Here is a 23,908-nt window from a genome sequence, read left to right as displayed (position 1 = left end):
GAGAGTCAAGTTATGGACAGTACTGAATTAAAACTGGAAAGCCGGTAAACATTAGTGGCGTATCAGGATGACACATTATTTATGTTAACAGTGACATGTGTACTTACAGAAGCTCCACATATGACACACTTTAGTTTTCTAATTACTTCTCCTACTTGAATCTATTACTTTTGTTTGTTTTGTCAAGTCTAAGAAAGTCTGTTTAAAAAATGTGAGAGCTGGAGATCTAAACAGCAATACACCTTTTGAGATAACCTCTATGCCATCCCAACACTAGGTGTCTCTGTTTTGCTTTGGTCTTGTTGTGCTTTGGTGGATAGCTGGATGAGCTACACCTGGGCCCAGTATGCCCAGCTTTAACAGCTCCCTCCTTCCTGCAGACTGACTGGCTATGCTACAGTGAACTCTTTTAATTTAATCATTTTACTTTTCATGCATGCTGCCAGCCACGCATGCATGCATTATAATGCTGACTGTCTGATATATGCAAGTTCTTTTAAGTTGATCATATTGTTTTCTACGTTTCTACATCTAGTTGTGTCTTATTCTTTGCTATACTTTTTTTTTTTTTTTTTTTTTAAATCTGCCTTTTACAGGGCGCCAACCTTCATTCAAGTACAATATTAAATTGCAGAGCACCCCTGTAAGTACTTTTTCCACACTGGGATATCACAATGATTCTGCTGCCTAGGGCATAATTCAGAGTCTGTGGCTCATTTGTCACATTCCACCGGCCACCTCCTCAAAATGTTCCATCTTTCCAAACTGTAGTTTATTAAAGCATTTATTAAAGCATCTATTTCATTAACAAGAAGAAAAAAAAGAAAACAGTAGCTTGAAGAGATCAGCAGATAAGCAGACAACGAGAGGCAGGTCTTTCATGCTGTGTGTCCGAGACAAAGAAGCCCTTGGTAGGGCCAGAAGAGAACAGAGATGTCTGTGAGAGTCCAGTGCTCTGTCCCACTCGCCCCACTATGACTCACAGTGGAGCTGGCCTCTGCCCGCACACGCACACACGCACACACACACACAAGTAAACAGACACACAGACATACAAAGCTCAGCAAGAAAGTACTTACTTTACATGTAGACACACTCACACAAGCAGGCAAGCAAACACACAACCTCAAACATACACAGAATTGTACTGTATGTAAGGATACACTGCAAGTACAACACATACAATTGAATTTAAAGTCCTGAGTATGTGATAGGCTTTAACTATTAGGGCAAATTAATTACATTTCACATGAAACACTCATCATTAATAAGAAAATGAATTTTGTGTTCTTAATAACATCTCAAATCACACATATTTGGCAATATGCTGATAAGCGTGCAACAAAATACTTACATTTTCATGCATACACATGGCAGTTCATATTCTAAATAACCAACAGTATAAAGATATATCATGTAGACTATTTCCTACAGTGAGAAAAGAAAGACTTACCTTGATGGTTAGAAATCAAAACCTCAGTTGCTTCTTCTCAATTTTCTTGCTGAACCTCTGCTACCCTCTCTGCCTAGAACCTCTATGACACACCCTGAGCACATCTCACAAGCCTCCTCTCACACATGCCGCACTGCTTGTCTGCAGATCAGTGCAGAGCATGATTCCAGCACACACATGCAGCAGACGCAGACCTGGCGAATTTCAGCAACACAAATGAACATGTAAGCAGCGCATGCTTCGCACACGCACTCATCAGCACTGAAACGCATGTCTCACACATGCCGCTGCAGCCTTCACACACAGACACACAGACAGATGTTCAGCACTAGTGCTTGCTATATATGTCTGAACGCTCGCCTTCCCTGCCATCATTTGCATCACTGTTACTATAACAACTAACTAAAAAAAAAGCTCCCTTCCTTTGCTGCCTCCCTTTCCGCTTCTACTGCAGTGTACACAAGTCTCTCTGTCTCTCTCTGTCTGTCTTGCTTCTCTTTGTTTAGTCACCTTGGCTGCAGTTACTGCAAATACTGCTCTCTCTCATCCTGCTTCTTCCTACCTTCCCTCTGTACCTGTCTGCAGATAGCTTTTCATCCAGCTGTCCACTTACCCTCTATCTCCTTGCTCTTCAGCCACATTTTGAAAAGACTGCAGCATCCAGCAACCCAAAACTCGTATTAAAATAATAGTCCCATAGCTGAGCCATTCTGACAGCCCATTAACATGTGTGTTGTACTAACTCCATCTAATGAATTACCTTCTCTCCCTTTCACTTCTGCTAATAGATTTCCATTTTCATCAGCTCGCATCTGCTGGTCCCTTCCCTTACACATGCCAGCACTATCATAAATTGGCCTTCATTTAATTGACTCAAGACATGTGCATGGCCTAGCCTAGCATCAAACCTAAACTCTCTTTAGAGGGAGAGAGCACAAGGCTTAACCTTGCTTGGTTTAATCAATTCTCATAAAAACCCATAGCAGCAGGAGCCAACTCAGCAGCTGGCTGCTTGCAGGTAATGGGGACAAAGAAACACAGAGAACCAAGAAATCTACAGCAATAGTATTTTCAAACCTTATCCCACACATAATACAAAAGAAGAAAAACATTTTTCTGATCATGCAATCAGGCTTTAAATGGCAGGATGTATTCTATGCATGCATGTGAGTATGAGTACTCTTTTCTGCAAACAGGAAAAAGGGGCTGAGCTATACAGCAGCAGAGGAATAGGCATGGTATTCTCTGCTAGCTGCTAATCTCCCCTGCTTGGCTACCACTGCCAACAACCTCTGGCAAAGAATCAACTCCAACTTCACATAGTATGGCAAATGACAGTGTGTTAAATATTGTACTATTACACTAAGAAAGTGAAATTAGAATGACTTTGCTGGTGAACTAACTGATAACTCACAAATAAGGATTATTGTAGGGACTAAATGGGATTCTTTTGTTAGAGGAAGGAGAAATAATCAGGGAAACCAAAAAGAGGCACAACAAAACACACAAACTACAGACATACAAATAGTAAACGCAATCTACCTTTCAGTCTTTTCAGATGAACTGGCACATCGCTCTTGATGCTCTTGCTGCTCTTGCTGTCATCCTCTGTCGACTCGCTGCGCACAAGAGTGGGGTCATTCTGGGCTAGCCAATCAGCTACTTTGCTCTCAGATGCCATCATAGCAGCCTGTAGGGTACTCAAGTCCCTTCCTCCTGCGCCTCCACTTCCTGCTCCACTCTTCTTGGAGCGAGATCTGTGGTGATCGGGTGTGAACTTTGACACGTGGTCTTTAATGGTGACTTTCCCTGGAGACGTGTTGTCAAACTCTATGGTAAAGGAGGCGTGACCTTGAGCTGTGGAGCAGACATACTACTGTGTCAGTCAGTACTAAATATAAGTTTGCTAACTGAAGCACTTTTCTAAAAGAAAAAATGCATATAACCAGATTGTGTAATTATACAGTAGTGCATGGACATTTGCTAAAATGTACTCAAATAAGCCAGTGTCACTAGCAGAATAACTGCTACTTTGTCTGCACTAGATACACATTGATCTCTTATTTGTGCCATAAAAGATTTCTCAAAAGTTAAACATGAATAACATGAAGAATACAAAACATAAATACACCTGCTTTTATCAAGACATATCAAAAAGAATTAAACATATACTTCACTTTACCTGTAGTGATGTGACTGGCTGTGTCCTCAGTGTCCTTGGTAGGAATCTCATGGATGCCGTTACTGGCCATGTGACCCTCCTTGGTGGGGATCTCAAAGTAACTGGAATCATGGGCAGTGGGCGCATGAAGACCACCCTCTTTAGCTTTCTCCCCTCGATGTGCCTCTTTGCTTTCTAAGTTCAGAAAATACCAAAAGATGCATTCGAAAATAGATCAAATTTGGGTAGGCAATAAATATTTGACATCAGTGGATTAAAATAAAACCACCCAACCAACCTGTGAAAATCTTAGCCAAAATTAGATGGTGAGATTTTATTTTGGGGTTGTGTTGTGTTACCAGCTTGTGGACACAGCACAACACTGTTCCAGCTAATGTGCTTTTGCGCTGCACACATCCTTTTTAAAAGAAAAACACAAAGCTTCCGGTACCAAAAATTTTGTACGTTGCCTAAAGACTCCATATTCTCAGCTTCTATGTGGAGCACAGGAATACATTACTTAGTCGACACAGATGAATACTAGATTTAATTTTCAAAGGATATGAAAGCGAAAATATTGAAAATCAAGCCATTCAAGACACAGATCAATCCACTCAAGGTTTGTTCTTCACATCAACTTTCTGTTTCTCATTTTCACTTTCTGTCACTATAAAAAAAGAAGTAGTGCTGGCATAGCTCTTTAAAACCTGATTTCGGGGGACTTTTTTTCTCATTTGTCCGTATTAGCAAACAGACCCTCTGTGAGATCTGAATATGACAAATGATACTTGCAGAAATTAGAAGGGCCATCTGCTTCATGTTGGGGAGCAAACGTAGGAACATATGGCAATTGACAAAAAGAAACAAGAAACAGAAACTGTCTGCACAATACAAGAGTGAGCAACAGTGAACACATTTCTAATAAAATATTTATTTTAAATATATCACAGAGCTGCTTAAAGACTTAGGACAGAAAACAGGACATTCCAAAAGGTACAATCTCTTAGTTAAAAGCTGCACTTTCCACTTCACTTTACTTCCCTCAGCTCAGTTTAGTTGATTTTTTTTTAATCTTTTTGAAACTATCAGTGGCTGCCAGTGTAAGCGGCTCAGCAGTTTTGGAAAGATTTACAACACAGATTAAGACTGAGAGCAAATATGATGTACTTTAGATCAAATGTGTGCAGTGATGCTTAAGATTCAATGACTATGAGAACACTGTAATACCATTGAACTAAGACAGAACACATGGTTCAACTTTCAAACAGCAGTACTACTACACTGTTCACATTTCTTCTCTGTGATCTCTTACCTTTCAGGGCCTTCTGGTGTTAAAACAAACAGTTTTAAAAAGAGACAAAACAATATAAACAGCAACAGTTATTCCTTTAAAATTCTGATGAACTCAGAAAACTTCCTCTATCCCACTCATGTAAGGAGTGAGTTAGTGTGAACATAAGTCATCTGAGAATCACTTACATTAGTCACTTCTGCAAAGTAAAGAACTCCAATAATAATTTTATTTAACCGCTAGGTTCAAACTAACTGCTGAATGTGTTCCAGGATTTCTGTTGGCCTAACAGTACAACACCAAACCCTTTCTCATTTCACAGACTTGAGAGTTGAAGAGATTTCACTGACTGGACAGCTCTTCAATGAGCTGCTGGCAATCAAGTGCAAGGTAAAATATTAGATAAATACAAAGCTGACCCAAACTGAAAGCATTTCACCAGCTCCATTGCTCAAAGTGTATGGATGAGAAAGTGATACTTACAAAAGAATTAGAGCGTGGTTGGCTAATGATTGCTGCAGTGTACACTTAGTGTGGTCTGTTTGGACACTCTGTGTGTGTGTGTGTGTGTGTGTGTGTGTGTGTGTGTGTGTGTGTGTGTGTGTGTGTGTGTGTGTGTGTGTGTGTGTGTGTGCTGGGAGGAAAGGGGGGAGCTGGTGCAATGGTGTAACCCAATCAGCTTGAGCAACAATACATGAGGAGGGGAGGGTAGGGGACTCTGACAGCACAGCCTATTCAGAGGGAAACATAAAAAGACACACACTAAATTTAACTGAAGTACACATACATGCTACAAAGCACACAACCAAACAGAATCGCTTCCTATCCCCAAACCTCTCTTTCTCGCTTTCACTTCCTCCTAACTGTCATATCTGAATAAAATGACCTATTAGGGGAAATACACATGGAGGTAAAGCCACACCATTTAAAATTAAATGTCCACTGATAACATACTGATAAATATGCACGCCGCTTCACAATCCAACGTTTCAACATTCATCTTTTAAAAGCCGATGCTGGGGAGGGTAAATGCCTTTTACTCACCCGCTTCCATAACTGAAGTAGCCAATCCCATTTGGCTGATCTTCTGGAAACGTTTTTTTTCCGTTTGGTTTCAAATCAACCCTTCACACTTTTGCAGATTTACTCCAAACTGACAAGCTTTTCTAATCTCACTTCACCACAAAAATACGACACTAAAATCCACAGAGTGATGAGAATCGTAGAGAACGGAAAGCACCTATAACTGACTGTTAAAAGAGGTAAAACAAAAAAAAACAAACAAACAAAAAAAAAACCCCAAAAACCCAGTCTTCTTTTACCGACTGGCAAAGATGCTGCCAGACTATCCATCCAGATGTAACGAGAGATTTGAGGATGCTTCAGTCTGCTCCAGTGTTTTTTTGTGTTTGGTTAACCTCCCCCCACTCCTTCTGGTCCACACTAAACCAGCCTGGCACAGACTGATTTTTTTGTATCACTGAGCTGTTCCACTATTCCTCTAATCCTGTTACTCTGACTATCGGCTTCTAGTTAACGTTATTCCCTCCTCAGTCCAATGGTCACTGTCTAATCGCATAGTGCAGGCAAACAGACATACATGCATACATGCTATGAAAAAGGCCTTTGTGTGCACTTGGACTGTCACAAATACAAAAACACAGGCTAGTTGGACATCACCCCTTCAACACAAAGAAAGCAAATAAATGGAGCTGGAGGACATTAGGATGACTTAAGCTACTGATTCAACTTAACATAGCATCTTTAATGTGTTAGCTATTTAACAGCAACGTTTCACAGTACATTGTAACTATACACTGTAAACAGTAAAACACTTTGATTTTAAATTTTTTGCTTGAACTAAAGCAAATAGAAGCTTCATTTAAATTACTGAAAGTGCATCCTATTATAGAGTATGAAATTGAACTTCTACGTCATGTCTATTTGTAAAGCAGTTACCAAGTGCTAACAGTAAAAACACCTTTTACAAACCAATCACAACTACACAAACTTTATTATAATATGTGGAAATCATTTGGCATTCTTACAACTATGTTTTGAAAATGTAACACTGTCATTGTACATGTACATTGTACCTGCTTGCTGTGTATAAACCCAAGAAAGCACATGTTTGCATTTGATCTCTGAAAGTGTAAAATAATTCAAAATCTCACAGCCTCCTACCTGAGGTGGAGCTGTCATGCTTTTTTGTGGATGTCCTGTTTTCCTGTTTGAAAGAATTCTCATCATCTGCGTCCCCATCCCCCCACCAAGACGGCTGGCCATACAGGGGGGTCCCACGAGGCAGTGCTGTAATATCCCCTGGGGCAAATGTTCACACAAAAACATTTTAACAAAGCCTTGCAGTGAGTCTACGTGTTACTCTGTGAAGGCGAGTGTTTATTACTGACTTTACATACTCAGGTCATATCTAGATAAACAGTTCACTGAATCACGTTGCACCAAAATTAACCCAGCTGCTCCTTGCGTATGTCTGTGTTCGTGCTTTAATTCCCCCTAGTCGGGTCTTGCAACACTGACCTATTTTCAAAACTTTAGCCAGCTTGGTCGAACACGCATGTGAACATTCAATGTTTTGGGTTCTTTCTCTTTCAGAAATAAATGGTGGATATGAAAGACAAGCTTTCCATTTGCCTCCCTGTTCCTATCAGACTATAAGAAAAGGTACTATGCTCCAGTGGTAACTCTTAAACTGAGTAAGGAAGTGAGAGGAAACATCACTGAGTGCTGTATCAGAGGACATCTCGTCAAGTTCTTTGCATTCTTTCCTCATCTTATGCCTTTTCCCCTCATTTTAGTACCCTTCACCTTGCGATGTGTTAGTTTAAACACAGTATATCCAGATAATTATAGATCCTCAGTGCCAAATTGTTTACAGTGAGTAGGGCTGATCTATATAAAAACTACTGAACGTATGTTTACTGTAAATTATAATATGTGGGTGAGGTCTGGTACTGAAGCAATAACACTGAGATTGCATCCTCATGAAAAACAGCATGAGTGTTATTTAAAAACTGAGTGGAAGATCAGGCAACATGCAAAGCTGAGTGTATATCGTTGCCTGTTTAGGTCCAAATTTATTTCTGTGTCTGTGTATCTTACTGCATTTTATAGACAGCAGAGCTGGGATGTTGGTTTGCATTATTCATTCAATCTGACCCTATTACAGCTTAAGCTGTCTGTAAACCCAAGCCCTCTATGGCCTTGTTTTAACATCTGGAGATTAACCAGAAACACTGCTAGCACCCCAACATGCCCACTGATGTCACTTATTAGGGACACCCTCAAATGTAAGCCGTCTTCATGATAATGCTCAGCGCCGGGCAGCAATTTTTCCTGTGACCATGTCCACCCCCTACTGGCCTAACCCTACCACACTTAAATTACACAATATTCTTATTTTAAAAAAGGTTTCCTTATTTGGGAAAAAACATCAACAAAAAACAACAACAACAACAACAACAACAAAAAAAGACACAAACACTAAACCAGGGGTGGGGAACTCCAGGCCTCAAGGGCTGCTGTCCTGCAGGTTTTAGATATCACCCTGGGTCAACACACCTGAATCAAATGATTATTTCATTACAAGTCCTCTGGAGAACTTCAAGACATGTTGAGGAGGTAATTCAGCTGTTTAGATCAGCTGTTTTGGATCAAGGACACACCTAAAACCTGCAGGACACTGGCCCTTGAGGCCTGGAGCTCCCCCACCCCTGCACTAAATGATGACATGAATGTGAAGCCTGAATGCGAATATAAAGCCTGCTCTCTCAGGGTTGTAGAAAGTGAAAAATTCAGTGAACTGCTTTTGAAACTGTGGTATTACATCTAGAGGTTTTAGAGAGTATTTGCAGAACTATATATCAGAACATACATTTTCTACTTGTTAATATCAGCATAAAGCCATTACTAAACATTTGTATTGCTTTTGTTGTTATTTCAGTCCCAGGGCTACTTTTGGATCACCACAAAATTAAAATTCCACTGAAGATATCTTTATTCATAAGAGAAATTTGTAAATTTAAGGAAACAGCAGACTAATTTACTTTTCCACATTTACTTCTGTTTTGTCTCTTACCTCCTATCCTCTCTTCAGCTTTGTGAGTGTCCACAGGTTTGGCAGATGACTCTTTGGAGGAAGTGACCCCATCCGTGACTTTGCTCTCCCCTGATTTAGTGTGGCTGGGGGATCTATGTGCCTTTGTTGGGGTCTTACTGGGAGATTTGGTTGTGGCTGTGGTGCTAGCGGTTTCACCAGTCGATGGTTTCTTGCTGAGTTGGAGGCCAATGGTGAACTTTTCATGCTAAAGGGAGAAGAAGAAATGGACACATAAAATGAATAGCCATATATGTAGTACAATGCAACTGTGAAACATGATCATGTTAGGACAAAGGTCCTCACCTTTAGAGCTTCCTCAGGCACAGTGAGTTCTCCTCTCACCACCGTAAACAGATTGGTATGTGAAACAGAAAGGTTAAGGAAATACGGGTCACCATACAACTATGACATGATTACAGACACTAATGCAAGCCCACAGGTGGGGAAGCACAAATGAGGTAAGGACCTGCACAACCAGGTTTAAAAAAATACAAAGTAAAACTAATTTAAATGATTCTAATATTTTCCCTATTTTAATTAGAAAATAATAATAATCTAAAAATGCTAATCTATTGAAAGAAATTATTCATAATTCCCTATGTATTGTTATAGATTGATAAAAGTTATGGGGTGTCAGGCATGAGCTGTTTTGGCTTCTGTGATGGGGCATGACACAAACTGTTTAAGAACTGATACACTACTGCAAGTTTTGAACACAACTATGTTTCTAGGTCACAACACAAGTTTGGCACCTTGGTGAGAATAAAAAAATTTTCCTCAGCATGTTCTCTAAATGGTGAACATATTGCTGGTTGTGTGAGGGGTGAACAGATTAGTGAAGGATATCATATCCAAACCTCAGCTTGTCCTCTAACTTTAGAGTGATGTACATCTGCTCCTGAATGCGGACATCGTTTACAAAGGTCTGCAGAGAGAGGGTACAGAAAGGCGGTTATTTAAAGAAATAGTCACAGTAAAATTCCAAAAATAACATGTGCTTTAGTACTTTAAGTACTATGGTTGACATCTTTCTTTCTTTATATTTATTTCCTTTTCATCAACAATTAACATCCTAATGTTTAATGTGTTTTTTTTAATATACAGCCATTATAAATCACAAAAGCTCACAGCAGGGACAGTAAGTAAAGTAAGTAAAGTTTATTTATTAAGCGCTTTTCATAGACAGGTAGTCACAAAGCGCTGCACACAGAGATTAAAATAAACAGTACGATAAATAGCAAAATGCACAATATACACAATATAGAGTTTACAGCTTGCTTGGTCTAACCAACAGTTCAACATGTAAAGATATTCAGGTTAATAACATTCAATACAGGACATGACAAAGCTTCAGATTCATAAAGTAAGCTAAAAACAGATGATGTTCAGCATTTTTGCAAAAACAAATACATCACTCAGCCATCTATGTCTCTAGCTTGTTAAGAGGTTAAACTAATGGATGGATAAAATGATTAACCGATTAGCAAAATAGCAACAGATTAATTTTCTAGTGATAAAATAATCAACTTAAGATTACAGCTCTAGTCTAAACAGCCTAAACAGTTTACAGTTTTAGGATTATGAAGCTAGGATAAACCAATCCGACAGATTTAAACACCAATAATAAACTTTCATATAGTCAACGGGGCTTCTTATATAGGAACCACGACTGGTCTGGATAGCGTGGATCAAATGCCAAAGCAAATGAAATCCTGTATTTCTTTGTTTTGTTTGGAGTTTTGCTTTCCATTTCTCTCCTTCTCATATCCCCACACAACCCTTTCACCCTTTTTTCTACTGTACAGCTCTGGGAAAGATCAGGTTTCACTGGATAGCCAATGAAAATCTATCACACTTGCACTGCTGTTGTAATAAAACATTCCTGTCTTCTCTCCAGTGAGATGAAATCCAAATATTTCAACAACACAGCTATGAAATGACTTCAGAAAGACAGTAAATGGTGACACTGTCCAAACATAGCTTTTCAGACCGTGGCAAACCTCAGTATATCCACTGACTCAGCAGGAGAAAACTTCCTCTAAATCCCGTCAAAGAAGCTGGACGGTTAATGACACAGCAGGAAGCGGCTCTGACTCTGGCTTCCTGTCTGAGAGCTAGAGAGGATGTGAGGGGCATTGTGCATATGTGTCTAATCTGGTGGGCTGTGACTGAGTACGAATCATTACACATGACTAACGCCATGTGGTAGCTGCGTGTAACCAAGTTTTACTGAGTCAAAGAGACAGAGAAACCAAGAATTACAAAAACGAATATAAATGTGTTCCCCATAATTCTCACATGCATCATGCTAACATCAATTATGGTGTTTGTTATGTGGTATTTTGGGATGAATGTACTGCTCGAATTTTGGTATGAACCAATTTAATCTATTCCAACTTGGGTATCACTATCCATTACCCTAAATATGCAAATAATTATGCTTTTCTCCACACATCTTTTATCTTATACCCAAAAACATTACGCATCTACAACAAACTTATTAAAAATTCACAAAACTTCGTGCAATAACAAAAATTTATAATGCTTATTCTTTATTTCATCTTCCACAATAGCATTCTTTCTGCCAGCTCACATGTTTACAATGTGTATTTCAAGTAGCATCAGAAAACACTGACAGCTTTTTTCTTCCATTGTCTTCTCATAAACCCTTTAGGGAGAGTTATTTAAATCAATCAAGGTAAGAAAACAGGTCCTAAAGATGTGTTTAATTGGCAAATTGACTCCTTAATTCATGTTCACATCACAGAGTTTGCCCTTAAGCAGCAATTTGCATAATTGGGTTTAGATTCAAATTGATCCAAGCCTTGATATGAATCTTGATTGACAAGGTGATTGATTAGCAGCAGAAAAGAAGTTCCCAATGACTTCCAGAAATAAACAAATCTCTGACCTCATCTCCATCTCTCCTACTTTTAACTTGACTATATTGAATGTTTTGTTTCTTTGTATCTATTGGTCTCTCTCTATTTCTCTCTATCCTTTTATTATCTTACTCTTCCCCATCTGTCATCCATCCTCTCCCCCTTTTCCCTTTGCTTTTTGACTCTGTATCCTCTTCTAGTCTTTTTATCTTGATGCTTACTTCTGTCCTTAGCATATTTTGGTGTTTGTACTCACCCCATTCAGACTGCCCAGATCCTTAACCTTGTGTTCATCAGTCCCAGGCTCGTAGTTGATGACAGCATGCTGCTTATCCACACTGCGCGACTTCAAACAAAAGGAAACAAACACGAAACATTAGCAAGTGGTAACAGCTGTTAATGTGATTATTGACATCTGGACCTCAAAATAATGTGTGATTGTTGGCTTTACTCTTCATGTTTGCTGTTGCACTCCAGCACAGATTCACAGGTTATTCACACTAAACATCAGGACAGTAACTGTTTCTTACATAAACGATTAGAATACTGTATGTCACTGAACCGGAGCCTTTGTGGAATTATCAGAATCCATGACAATGTCAAGAATGTAACTCTGAAGGTAAATATCAGGGTTACTGCATATGATATCTACTATCATATCAACTCTAAGCATATCAGCAGGTATTTCAATGTCTGTGTCGGGGCTCTTTGTAATCATTTGCATTTGTACACAGCTGTACACACACACACACACACACACACACACACACACACACACACACACACACACACACACACACACACACACACACACAAGTAGACAAAGAGGAGCAGTGGAATAGTAACTGGAGATTGGAGGTAAAATATTGATTTTAAGCAGGCTGTTTGGAGGATAAACAATTTCCAGTAGAAACACTGCAACCTTCTGCATAGCTTAAAAAAAAAAAAAAAAAAAAAAAAGATGGCAAGAGCCTCGGAGAGAAATATGCTGTGGAATTTGGTAAATATGTCTCATGTACCAGTGCCACACAAATGTTTCATGTATCTGAAGAATTGCAATGACACTGACTGGTTAGCAAATTTGCTGCAGTCAGATATCTACTGCAAAACCCTAAATCTATAAAAATGCAAATAAAGCAGGACAACCTGGAATTATTTTGTGTGGAAATGTCAATGTTTCCATTTTAATTTTACTGTTTGAGATTGAAAAGTCTGCTGGATCTGGGGTTGATAGTAGGCAAGTCATTTCTCAATGATTAGCTCATCTGGGAGTGACCACATTTCTGTTGCCAGCCTTAAACCTCTCCAACGCTGACAAATACAGATGTTATATCCGGTAAATATGTGCACAAGCATAAACTCAGGCTCGTCTAAGGGCTTTAGGGTTGTGGAACCACAGAACCTCTTTCACTAACCTGTTGAATGCAAAATTTTAACAATGCAGATGTCACTGAAAAGAGGGCCCAAGGGCAGTGTTCAAAGAATCCATAACAATACACAAAGACACAGATGTCAACAGGACTGTATATACTCACAGAGGCGATTGGTGACGAAACACAGGTAACAACGAGATGCAAGTGGAAACAATCAAGCATAGGTGAAACAAATGATGGCAGGGCAGACAAATACAAAGGATGGAAACTATAAAAGTAACAGATACATTGGGCAACATTACAAATAGAACTAATAATGACTAAAAATAATCAAAGACTAAGTCATTTCTGCAATGAAGCAAGGCAGACAATAGTGAATTTATTCCACTGAAATCAGCCAGTGCTGATTATGGGAGCTGAATCTGATATTCAGTTCTCATATGACTTTCCTATAAGCCATTCACTCCTTGTTTAAACAAAGAAACATGCTCGTGGTGAAGAAAAAATGTTAAGATAAAGCTGCAAGGCTTAGTAAAACCAAGGGAAGCAACTCCAGAGGGCCAACTGTGAAAGCGATTACTTTAGTGAGATTAGGCTAGATCAAACAGGATAGAGACCAGCTGAGCTGCTCATTGTACAGGAGAGAGGACTCATGCTGCTATACTCAGACGCACTGACAACCAACAGAACATATGCAGAGCCAAGCCACGTCCTCAAAATGTTTAATTCAGGAAAAATCATTTGTAGAGGTTAAATTAATATCATAGTTTGGTGTTCCTCTATTCACTAAACACCTTCTCTGTTCAATAAGAAAATAAGAGCTAGGCGCTTCGGATCATTATCCTTAGTTTGCAAATACCATGACTGTCAAAAGCAATGTAGCACAAACAGTATGACTGATGGGAAAAACAAGCCAATTCTTCAAGCTGACAACACAACATCTACAAAACACTTACGCAGACCACTCAAGCAACTGTGTGATAAATTCTGTCATATATTCACTTGTATTTTGATATTCTATCTGTGAGTGTGCATTCCAGTTTTATTTGGTGCATGACACAAGCAGCCTTAAACCATGTGATGATGCCTTGGCTTGTTAAAACAGTCACATGGAGGGTAACTGTAAGCCGCTTCTCATGTGCTGTCCAAGTACACAAAACCAATGTCTGTAACTTGGAATAGTTCCCTTATCTTTCTCTGGTTCCAAACACATCAGAGGGATAGAATTACAAGAAGACACACAGAAAGAAAAATCCACATCCAATCCACATACAGAACCCGAAGACATGCAGGTCATCAAAAACACATTAAGAAACCACTTGAAGAAAAGAAAGAGATCTTTTACAACTCAAAGCAAAGCAAACAACCTGTATTACTTAAGCACTGAAGGCTGTGAGAAACCAGATTGTAAAGGCGTAATACGATACCATCTGAACAGCAAGTAGTTTCCAAGTTTTATGGATGCAAAGACATTAGTAAGATATCACCGAGTTTGTTTTATAACATATCATTTTTAAATATTTTTCCATAAAAGTTGTACACACATACATATGTATCTCAACTTTAGTCTCTGCTTCATATGCATTTCACTCAACGCATGACATCTAAATTATTTTAGCCACATAACGCTTAGAGTCCTTTGTGTTTTAGCATTAGCTAATCTACACTATTAAACTATGAAAATTAGATTTGATTATCTGAACATTTATCATTTAACTAATACAAATTACACACAGAAAATCTAATTTTCAGTGTTGTATAGAGGTTTTGTACTGAAAACAGAAACTAAAAGCAGACAGAAGCGTATGTGTGATGCATAATGTAAACAGTGAACAGAAAATGTCTGCTGACTCAGGATCAGTGAGTCCTAAACAAATGTGTTTTTGACAATCATACTTTCTGACAGGCACTGGTGGCAGTGAAAAGTTCTCTAAAAATGTAATGTCATAACTGGAGTCCTGTAGCCATGGATGAATACTCTATCCACAACAACACACATCAGAAAAGATCTAACTCAAGAGGTATCTGCCCCACTTTCTATTATTAGTGCAGTGACCAGAGGTACACATGAGCATGCACGTGGTCTCTCTGGATGCATGCACAGCTGCAGCGACATCAGCATACAGACATATAAATCAACCTCTGCTACTTTAAGAGCAGCAGCATGAGCATTGTGTGCTATTGTTGTTCAATCCTTGGTACAGTTATTGCACTGTCCAATGAAACAGGTCAATGTGAACTCCACAGCTTACTTCTAAGGCTGCGAAAAATCTATGTGTACAGCAGTTTTAATGATCTCTAAACAGTAAAATCAAACACGATTGTTTTATTGGGGCTTTTTTCAGTGAAAAAAAAGAGGCATATCAAATGTCTTTACCTGTAGCATGAGCTCACAGTCATCCCGGCCGACAAAGATCATTTCCCGTGGGAGTCGGTGGCGAGTCCCACCGCTGCTAACCAGAAACCAGGAGGTCACGCTCATCTTTGTACCCTGCAGCAGCCTCTCATGCAAACCTCCTGGAAAGAAACATGCAGAAGTGTAAGTAAACTGTTATTCGGTGACCACATTTTAGATGTGGTTGAATCCACACCAAATTACCCACTCAGCAAAAAATATTTGTATAGAATTCAAATTCATAGGTTACAGCTGTAATCCTGGCATTTTTCCTCATAATCCAGAGCCAGTCCCCCCCCCAAGAAAACACCTCTTCTTAGAATCAACCTAAGTCTTACCGTCTAAATAAATGTTGATACATCATATTTCAGAAATGAAATCTACGAATATGTGTAGATAATTTTTATAAAAACAGTATATAAACAACAGTGGGAGGAATTGTTTTGTACCAACAGTATTATTTAAAATAACAGATTGTAATAAAAAAGAATGAAAAATGTGTTTGTTACCATACCCTGTGGAGATCACTGATCAAGGTTTAACTTATCAGTGCACCACAGTATTCAAAAACAGAACTCTTTATTAACGTACATGTAATCTGAATGTATGCAAAAGTAAGTCATAATTTGAATGAAATATGCTGGTGAACTCTACTACACACCTCTGCTCCAGGTAGCTCACTGCAGATTGACCACTGACAGCAAAACACAGCTACGCCATCCTGAAAAAGATGAAGAACCAACATTTTTGTTTTCTTCTTTTTCATTTATTCTCACAGATTCAGCCAATCATAGATTTTCTATCATCATGGAAAATTGGTAACCTCATATGACAGACAAGATCATGACGACATCAGAGAAGATGAGAAAAAGTCTTTCACAACTCTTTCCATCTTCATTTTGTTTTGCTCCAAGGGGGAATGAGATCGAGTGGGCGGTCTTGCAATGTGATGCCTCTGTCTACGCTTGGAAATGAACACTGGGCCAGCCAGTAAGATACATCCTCTCTCTCTCTTTCTCTCTCTCTGTGCCTGCCTTGATCACTGCCAGATGTTAGAGGAGGAAGTGATGTAGATTTGTTGGCTGGCCGGCCCATCAGGACATTCATTTTCCCTCCTGCCTCCCTCCTCCCCTTGCTCTCCTTCAGATGAGCTGAAAACGAGGTCAAAGCCAGCCACTCTTACTTTCTAACTGCCTAGACCTGAAACTACAGCATTAAGGAGATCTAACTGATGGGCTGTTGACCTCTATACCTATTTTTAAACTGATTGAGCATGCTAGAAGTTTGTTTTGAGCAACAGACTGAGTGACTGTTCCTGTCTGAATAAGCAACAGGGTGTAAAATATGAGACTAAAGGGACATTTTAAACTCAATTTTAGCTGTAACTAATGTTGTACCAGCTATGAAATTCATTTTAACATACTGTTGTTCATGTGGGGTTTGGACGGTTCTAAAACATTTCCTAAGTAATTATTTCAAATTAAAAATAAGTTTCCAAGCTTTTGACATTAATTTGAAGTGGCACTCAAATAACCAGAGCTCTCTGTCATGTGTAGAAAGTGCCAAGAAAAGCCCATCAGAGTGGGAATTAAAGATTATTGAGCTAAGCTCTTGCTCACTTGACCTTTTAAGTACTTAGTATACCAACTCAATAATCTCTTGGGTAAAGTTTTAATCAACTGCACACCTCAGTTCTTGCATGACACTGTAGGAAATATGGGTTGGGAATAGGACTGTATCGTCAGCAGCTGTCTCTGATGTAAAACAGATCAGCTTTCATTCCAGTGACCACTCTGAATATCTGACAGCTTTACATGCTGAGTGAAAGATTTAATAGGAAAATTTAGAAACTTGGTAGGTACTCAAATACAAGTAATGTGCTGCAACAAGCTGCTATAGAGAGAAGCACTTTTGAAGATGTCACATTTTGACAACAGTGATTACATTCTCAAATCACTAAATCTGACTTATGATTTCTCTGCATTTTCACATGCAATTATCAGGAGCAAACATAAGTATTAAGCACCAACCAAATATAAAGTGATTTGCACAGCTTGTATTGGTCACTTCTGCGGAGAGGTGTTTTAGTCCTTTTGCAACTTTTAGCTCACCTCAAAGTTGAAAAGGTTTCACTTGAGACCCATCCAAGTCATGTTGCTAAGTGTTATTTTTTAACATAACTTCTCTTCCTTTTATTTTAGTATAGTAAACTCATGTTAACTGTGAAGTTAAAATAAAAGTAAACTAATTTAAAATGTTTTCATCTGCAAAATAAATAAGATTATTATCATATATTAAATCCAGCACCAGGGCTAATGATCAGATTCCAACTAATGATGTTCTGCTTACATTGCATGCTCCACCTGTTTGGCTAACAGGTGGCACAATTTGTATTGACAAACCTGCAGGTACATGTGAACATTATGTGGCAGATATTACAGATAATGGTGTTTGGATACACCACTAGTGCAACCAAACCTAGCAACAGAACTATAATTGTTTTTGGTTTCCTACTCGACTGTAACTAAAGCATCACAGAGCTGCCTGTCTCAGTAACCACTGCAAACTGTTATCAGAATGCAAGCCTAATGAGAATGTGGTTAAATAGTCTGGATGCAATCCATACCAGTCTCCTTTATGGTGCCATTAAAAAGAAAAAAATCTTCTCACTATTACACATGAAAGACGTAGCACAGATGGAGGAATGCAGTGGTAGGTCTGAAGAAGGACACACAGCTGAGAGGGAAATATTATCAGTTCTGCATGTAGTCTTTTCCTTCTCTATAATAAAAACGGTGAGTGCGAGTGCATCCAAATAACAATATTAGAAATATTAGAAAAGTCCTTGTGTTTTGGACAGCTAGTCTGACATATCATGCAATATAAGGCACTGCATGGGCAATTCACAAAGCACTAATGTGTAACGCGTAGCCAAAAGAAGGACAAAAATATTTCATTGTTTACATATTTAAACAAACTTGTGGGGATAGGTTAATTGGATAATCCAAATTGCCACTAGGTGTGAATGTGAGTGTGAATGTGGGTGTGAATGGTTGTCTGTCCCTATGTGTTAGCCCTGCGACAGACTGGCGACCTGTCCAGGGTGTACCCTGCCTCTCGCCCTATGACAGCTGGGATAGGCTCCAGCACCCCCCGCGACCCTGAAAAGGATAAGCAGAAGTGAATGGATGGATACATATTTAAACACATTGTTTATATATGTAAACACTGGAGTGGCGATGTAGCACGTTTTCAGCAGCATTTTCTACTAGGGCTAATAAGGAGGAATAGTGACTCATGGGTTTTGAAAGGAATTTCCCCACCCCCGACCTGCACTTATACTATCTCCAACGCACTCAATCTCACACACACACACATCCGCAAGGACTGAAACAGGAGGATTATTCTAAGATGACTGTGAATTCTTTGTATAGAGGAGATGGCAGAGGAGATACAGGAAGCATGTGCAGCGCCCCTCGCTGCAGACACTCATCTTTGCATCCACAGAGCACAATTAGGTGATTTTTGATAGGCTGAAATGAATTAAAAAACATTTGTTATCTATAGCGAGGCTGCTCGCTGACTTTTGGAAAATCCAATTTAACTGCACTTGTATTTCGTATGTATTTCGGACCAGAAAAAGTTATACAAATAGCCTTTTATCCTTTCAACAATTCAAACCTCCTCCTTTGACATGAATTACCCAATCATAAACGCTGGCTGAAGGGCGGCAGGAAGTGATGTCAGTGAGCACTAGTTTATTTACTGGCATCACCTAATATGATTTTTTTTTTTGGTACTGGCCTGCTACTCTCCACGTAGCATCTGGCTGGAGTGTGCGTTCCAGGATGATGCAACAGCTGGGTAACCATTAGAAAACACTCATCTGCTTTTCCTCTCTAACTTTCCAGATGTCACATCAACTGGCACAACCATGACAGCTGACTCGCACCACATCACACACAGAGACATCACACACACATATGTCCTACGCAAACGAAGCGACAGACAGTAAGAGGGAGAGGACGAAGGGGAAAGAGATGGGATGAGCACAGAGAGACAACTCATTCTTTCGTCACACTCATTTCCACATGGTCTTATGATAAGAGCCAAACTTAGTACTTCTAAGGGCGTGGTTGCATGCCTGCATTTATAGCCTGTATCTGACAACAGTTAAATAAAATACGAAAATAATAATAATAATAATAATAATAATAATAATAATAATAATAATAATAGTCACATTTGTTGCTTATTCACTGGGATCAATCAAAGTAATTACATTTAAAAAACCTTTCAGGCACTCGTTGCTTTGATTTTTTATGTCTGGTTGGTATTTGTCTGGCAGACATGAGACAATGCATCTAATGTTTACAACAGCCGAGGCTGATTGTCCAAATATAAACAGCACTCAGTAGTTACAGTAGCTTCAGCACTTACAGGCCCTTAGGCTAAACGGACAAAGAACAGAGCAATAGCTGTACTAAATTAAACTCTGGTCACTCTGACTGATAGTATAACCAATATTGTAGCTTCACAAAGAAAGCAAAGATGGTATGTGATGTTCTGGAGTACCTTGAAGGTATAAAACCAATAAAAGAAAGTATACTGGCAGACAAAACAAACAGCAAAGAAGCCTATTCTTTCAATAACACCAATGGAAGATCTGTGAGGGCTTTCAGATCAATGTCAATAAATAATAGGTCAGAGACGCTGAATCAGTCTCGCAAGCTTAGTTATGTTTTTGTGCAAAGAGTGCAAAGGACCCTGAGGGGTGCAAATCAGGTGAACGAACTCAAGACAAGATGGTAACCTTTGGACAAACAGACAAAGGCTTTTCTATCCCCCAATGGCTTAGTCGACTACATACATACAGACATGAAAGCATGTAGTGGAGAACTACAATCTATTGTTCTTCTAAAAACGAGACAAAAGGAGTATCCCAGCTCTTGTTGTGATATAATAATATACCAGACAATTTCCACAAGAAAAAAGATTCTGTCCATAATATGAGATAGGTTTTGTTGCTTATGGGAAAAAAAAAAAATTATGTTTTTATTTCCTTTTAAAGTTTTCCAATGGTGACCACTTGTTTTTAATAGAATTTACATTCAATAATTTTTAAAACATGATAATTGAAATAAAATAACTGTGGAGCATTTTGTTTCACGATAATGCTCTTATTTTGTTTTTCAGCAAAATCTCTTCCTTTCAAATTCCTTCCCCGCCAGGCAATGACAGATTTAGTGCACATTTATTTATGTTTTCAATTTAGATTTATTTAATTCTAATAAAAGTACCAAGAAATCCTATTTTAGAAAGACTATTTTTTCCCAAACTCAAGGCAAAATTGGATTAATTAGTTGTGATCTCAACACTGACAAAAATAATAAACATTACAGCTCTAGAAACTAAGTTTTATTGTGTTGCACAGAATATAATGCACCATTCTAATACATGAGTATGACACCGTTGTCAAACATGTTTACAGTCTAATGTCTAATGTAAGAGAAATAAGTCTATCGGTATCGGTCCAAAGCACTAAGTTACAACACTTTGAATAACAAAGGCAACCAGTCAATAAATTAGATTTTATTTAAGAATAATTCAATGATATGGTACATCAAAAATGTTCTTAAGAGAACACAAAAGAAGAAGCTATGGCTGATTCAGACATACCATTCTGTGATATTTTATTGTTTGTGACATGACATTGGCTTGCTTTAACTTCTTCTAATATAGGAAGAATAGCCAGTAAAATCAAAACACTGCCTTTCCAAATTATGTTAAAAGGTACCTCATCACAGTCTGATATAAAGCCGGATTCTACAGAGTATATTTTGACATCCATAATAAACACTTTGGGTTTATCATCATAAAAAGGCTGAATGCAGTCTGACAGTGTGTATTTCAGCCAAGGATGCTCTTCCAACATCCAAACCCTGCTTAAACACCAGGAGCAAAAAAAAAACAAAAAAAAACAAGAACTAAGCCAAATGAGAATCTTTTAGACACACATGCACACGCGCACGCGCACACACACACATGTACATCTAAAGTAAACAAGTGTTTAATATTCCATTTAATCTCAAACTGAATTATATATATCGAACAAAATCATAAGTATGTATTGGCATGTAAGACCTTTCTAAACATTTTTTAAGGCTATACTCATGCTTTCTTAAATATAAATGTAAATATTAGTATAAATACTTTGTGACAATAAATAACTCAAGAATAATCAACTGCCTCTCCAGTGACTTTATCGTCCTATGGATCGCCCTGCCCTGCTGTTTGTGTTCTTTATCTGCAGTTTTAGTGAGCTCAGTAACGATGCACATAAACCAGCATTCTACTAGCTGGTTGTGGTTAAAAGTGGTCAGCTTACAGCATATCTCCAAAGTAGAAGGAGGACTACCATCATGGTGAAGTTAACACTGAATCTAACTGAGAGATAAAAGACTGACTGGAGAGACAGTAACTAATCAGTCTGCTAGCAGGAAAGCACAAGGTACTGCTGACTGTCAAAATCAGATCAAGGTGATTGCTCACTAGCTCTGTTACATGGATATATAATTTTTAAAAACACATTGAACTGCCATATATAACTGGCTGGCCTTTAATATCAAGCAGCAACATGCCAGTGTGGTAAAGTTCACCCAAAAAGTTTGGTGAGAGAAATCCTAATATTCTGCTCTAATTGGTAGCATTAGCTGATAACCTTGAACTGCCAGAATAACTGCCATATTTTACCACTGTGGTTAATAAAGTAATGTAAATGTGTATGTAAAAACCGGACTTCATTCTTACATATCTTACCTGGTTCAAAAATAGACTATATACCCACATTAATCTAATGTGACAGAGTCATAGCACCATGGAAGGACATAATAAATCATTATGGGCAGTGTAAGTCAGCAGAAACTTGGGTGCGCGTGTGCAGCTATGGCTATGTGTAGTTGATGTGGCTTTTACATGCAGCATGTGGGTGAAAAAGAAACAGTCCAATGCAGCAGAAAAGACCATATGGTGTAGAAAAGCAGCCACACACACACACCACATGAGCCATCGGCAAGAGGAACAAACAAGCAAACACCATCATTTAGCCAGCATCCATCCTGACTGTTTCAGTGTTGTTACCAAACACAACCCAGCACACCCTGGCCATAAGACATAAACCCACCACATGCTTAGTGACCCTTGTGTTCAAAATGAACTATAGCCCTACTGATGGAAATTTAACCTTTATAGAACATGAAGAACAGGATTAATGGGAAAAACAACAGTATTATTCATGTTGAGTGGAAGGAGGAACATCAGCACCCTGGGCAATCCTTACAGTAATATAGATATGCTGAAAAAGAGATTATTAATAATCCAAGAGAGTTAATGATGCACATGCCCTGAAGCATAGTCATTTTCATGTGACTCATTCTCTGGAGCATGGGTACACTACATTTTTCAGAAACAAGGTCTGGAGGCAGCTTTCTAATAGGGAATAAGAAAAATAAATTGTAAATGAAAAAAAACAACACAAATTACCTATTAAACTTCCAGAAATAAATATTTAATTACAAAAACCTGAAACTTTTAACTAACTAATTATTCATGTAGATAGTTTTACCTATTTTAGCATCAAGAGGGCACAACATATAAACTCCATTTACATAAAAAACATATTGCAGTCATTTCAAATATACCTTCGGTCTGATGACTGCTCTAATGGCCCCGCATAGCCCCTGCTGAGCAGATAATGACTAACCCATGGCCCTTTAACAGGAACATTAGTATTTGGCCAACCCTGCCACTTTGATTATGGTGCCAACATTTATCCTGGCTGTAGCAATAGCTTCAGTAGCAGATAAAAATAGTGAACTCTCTCACTCTTGCACTTAGAAGGGAAAAAAACATAAACATTAGCATAACAGGACAATCAGGAGTTGGCAGAGGGAAAGATGAGAATAGAACATGTTCAAATATAAGATTGATATCTAGTGGAAAGAAGTATCAAATGAAGGAAACTCAGAGGGGAGTATGTTACACCCCAAAACAGATGTGTAATTTCTCTTTCTGTGAGAGGTTAAATGGCTTTTTTTTTTTTTTTTTTTTTTTTAAATCAGACACACCCTTGATGTTCCATAACAAGGGAGAGGCTGATGATTGTATATATAAAATGCTCCAAGCTTGTTTTGGGGTATTTTGTCTGGTATACTGTGCTGTCTCTCCCAATTTG

General features: G+C 38.6%; 1 protein-coding gene across 7 annotated transcripts in view; it reads right to left on the bottom strand.

Moving 5' to 3' along the window:
• cep170aa (centrosomal protein 170Aa) overlaps positions 1–23,908 on the bottom strand; it is a 39,265-nt gene that overhangs the window by 13,097 nt on the left and 2,260 nt on the right. For all 7 annotated transcript variants that reach the window (XM_080868626.1, XM_080868629.1, XM_080868627.1 and 4 more), the window contains exons 2-10: positions 16,337–16,396; positions 15,658–15,797; positions 12,164–12,253; positions 9,872–9,950; positions 9,329–9,387; positions 9,005–9,230; positions 7,090–7,227; positions 3,636–3,809; positions 2,996–3,310 (exon numbers count right to left, since the gene is read on the bottom strand). In XM_080868626.1, coding sequence (XP_080724752.1) covers positions 2,996–3,310; positions 3,636–3,809; positions 7,090–7,227; positions 9,005–9,230; positions 9,329–9,387; positions 9,872–9,950; positions 12,164–12,253; positions 15,658–15,762 — 1,186 coding nt within the window. In that variant the 5' untranslated portion in view covers positions 15,763–15,797; positions 16,337–16,396. The remainder of the gene's footprint in view (positions 1–2,995; positions 3,311–3,635; positions 3,810–7,089; positions 7,228–9,004; positions 9,231–9,328; positions 9,388–9,871; positions 9,951–12,163; positions 12,254–15,657; positions 15,798–16,336; positions 16,397–23,908) is intronic.

This window comes from Rhamphochromis sp. 'chilingali' (genome assembly GCF_963969265.1).
Source record: "Rhamphochromis sp. 'chilingali' genome assembly, chromosome: 20".
NCBI classification, from domain to species: Eukaryota; Metazoa; Chordata; class Actinopteri; order Cichliformes; family Cichlidae; genus Rhamphochromis; species Rhamphochromis sp. 'chilingali'.
Note: the sequence above shows the minus strand (reverse complement) of the source record. Positions and strands in the feature narration are given on the sequence as shown.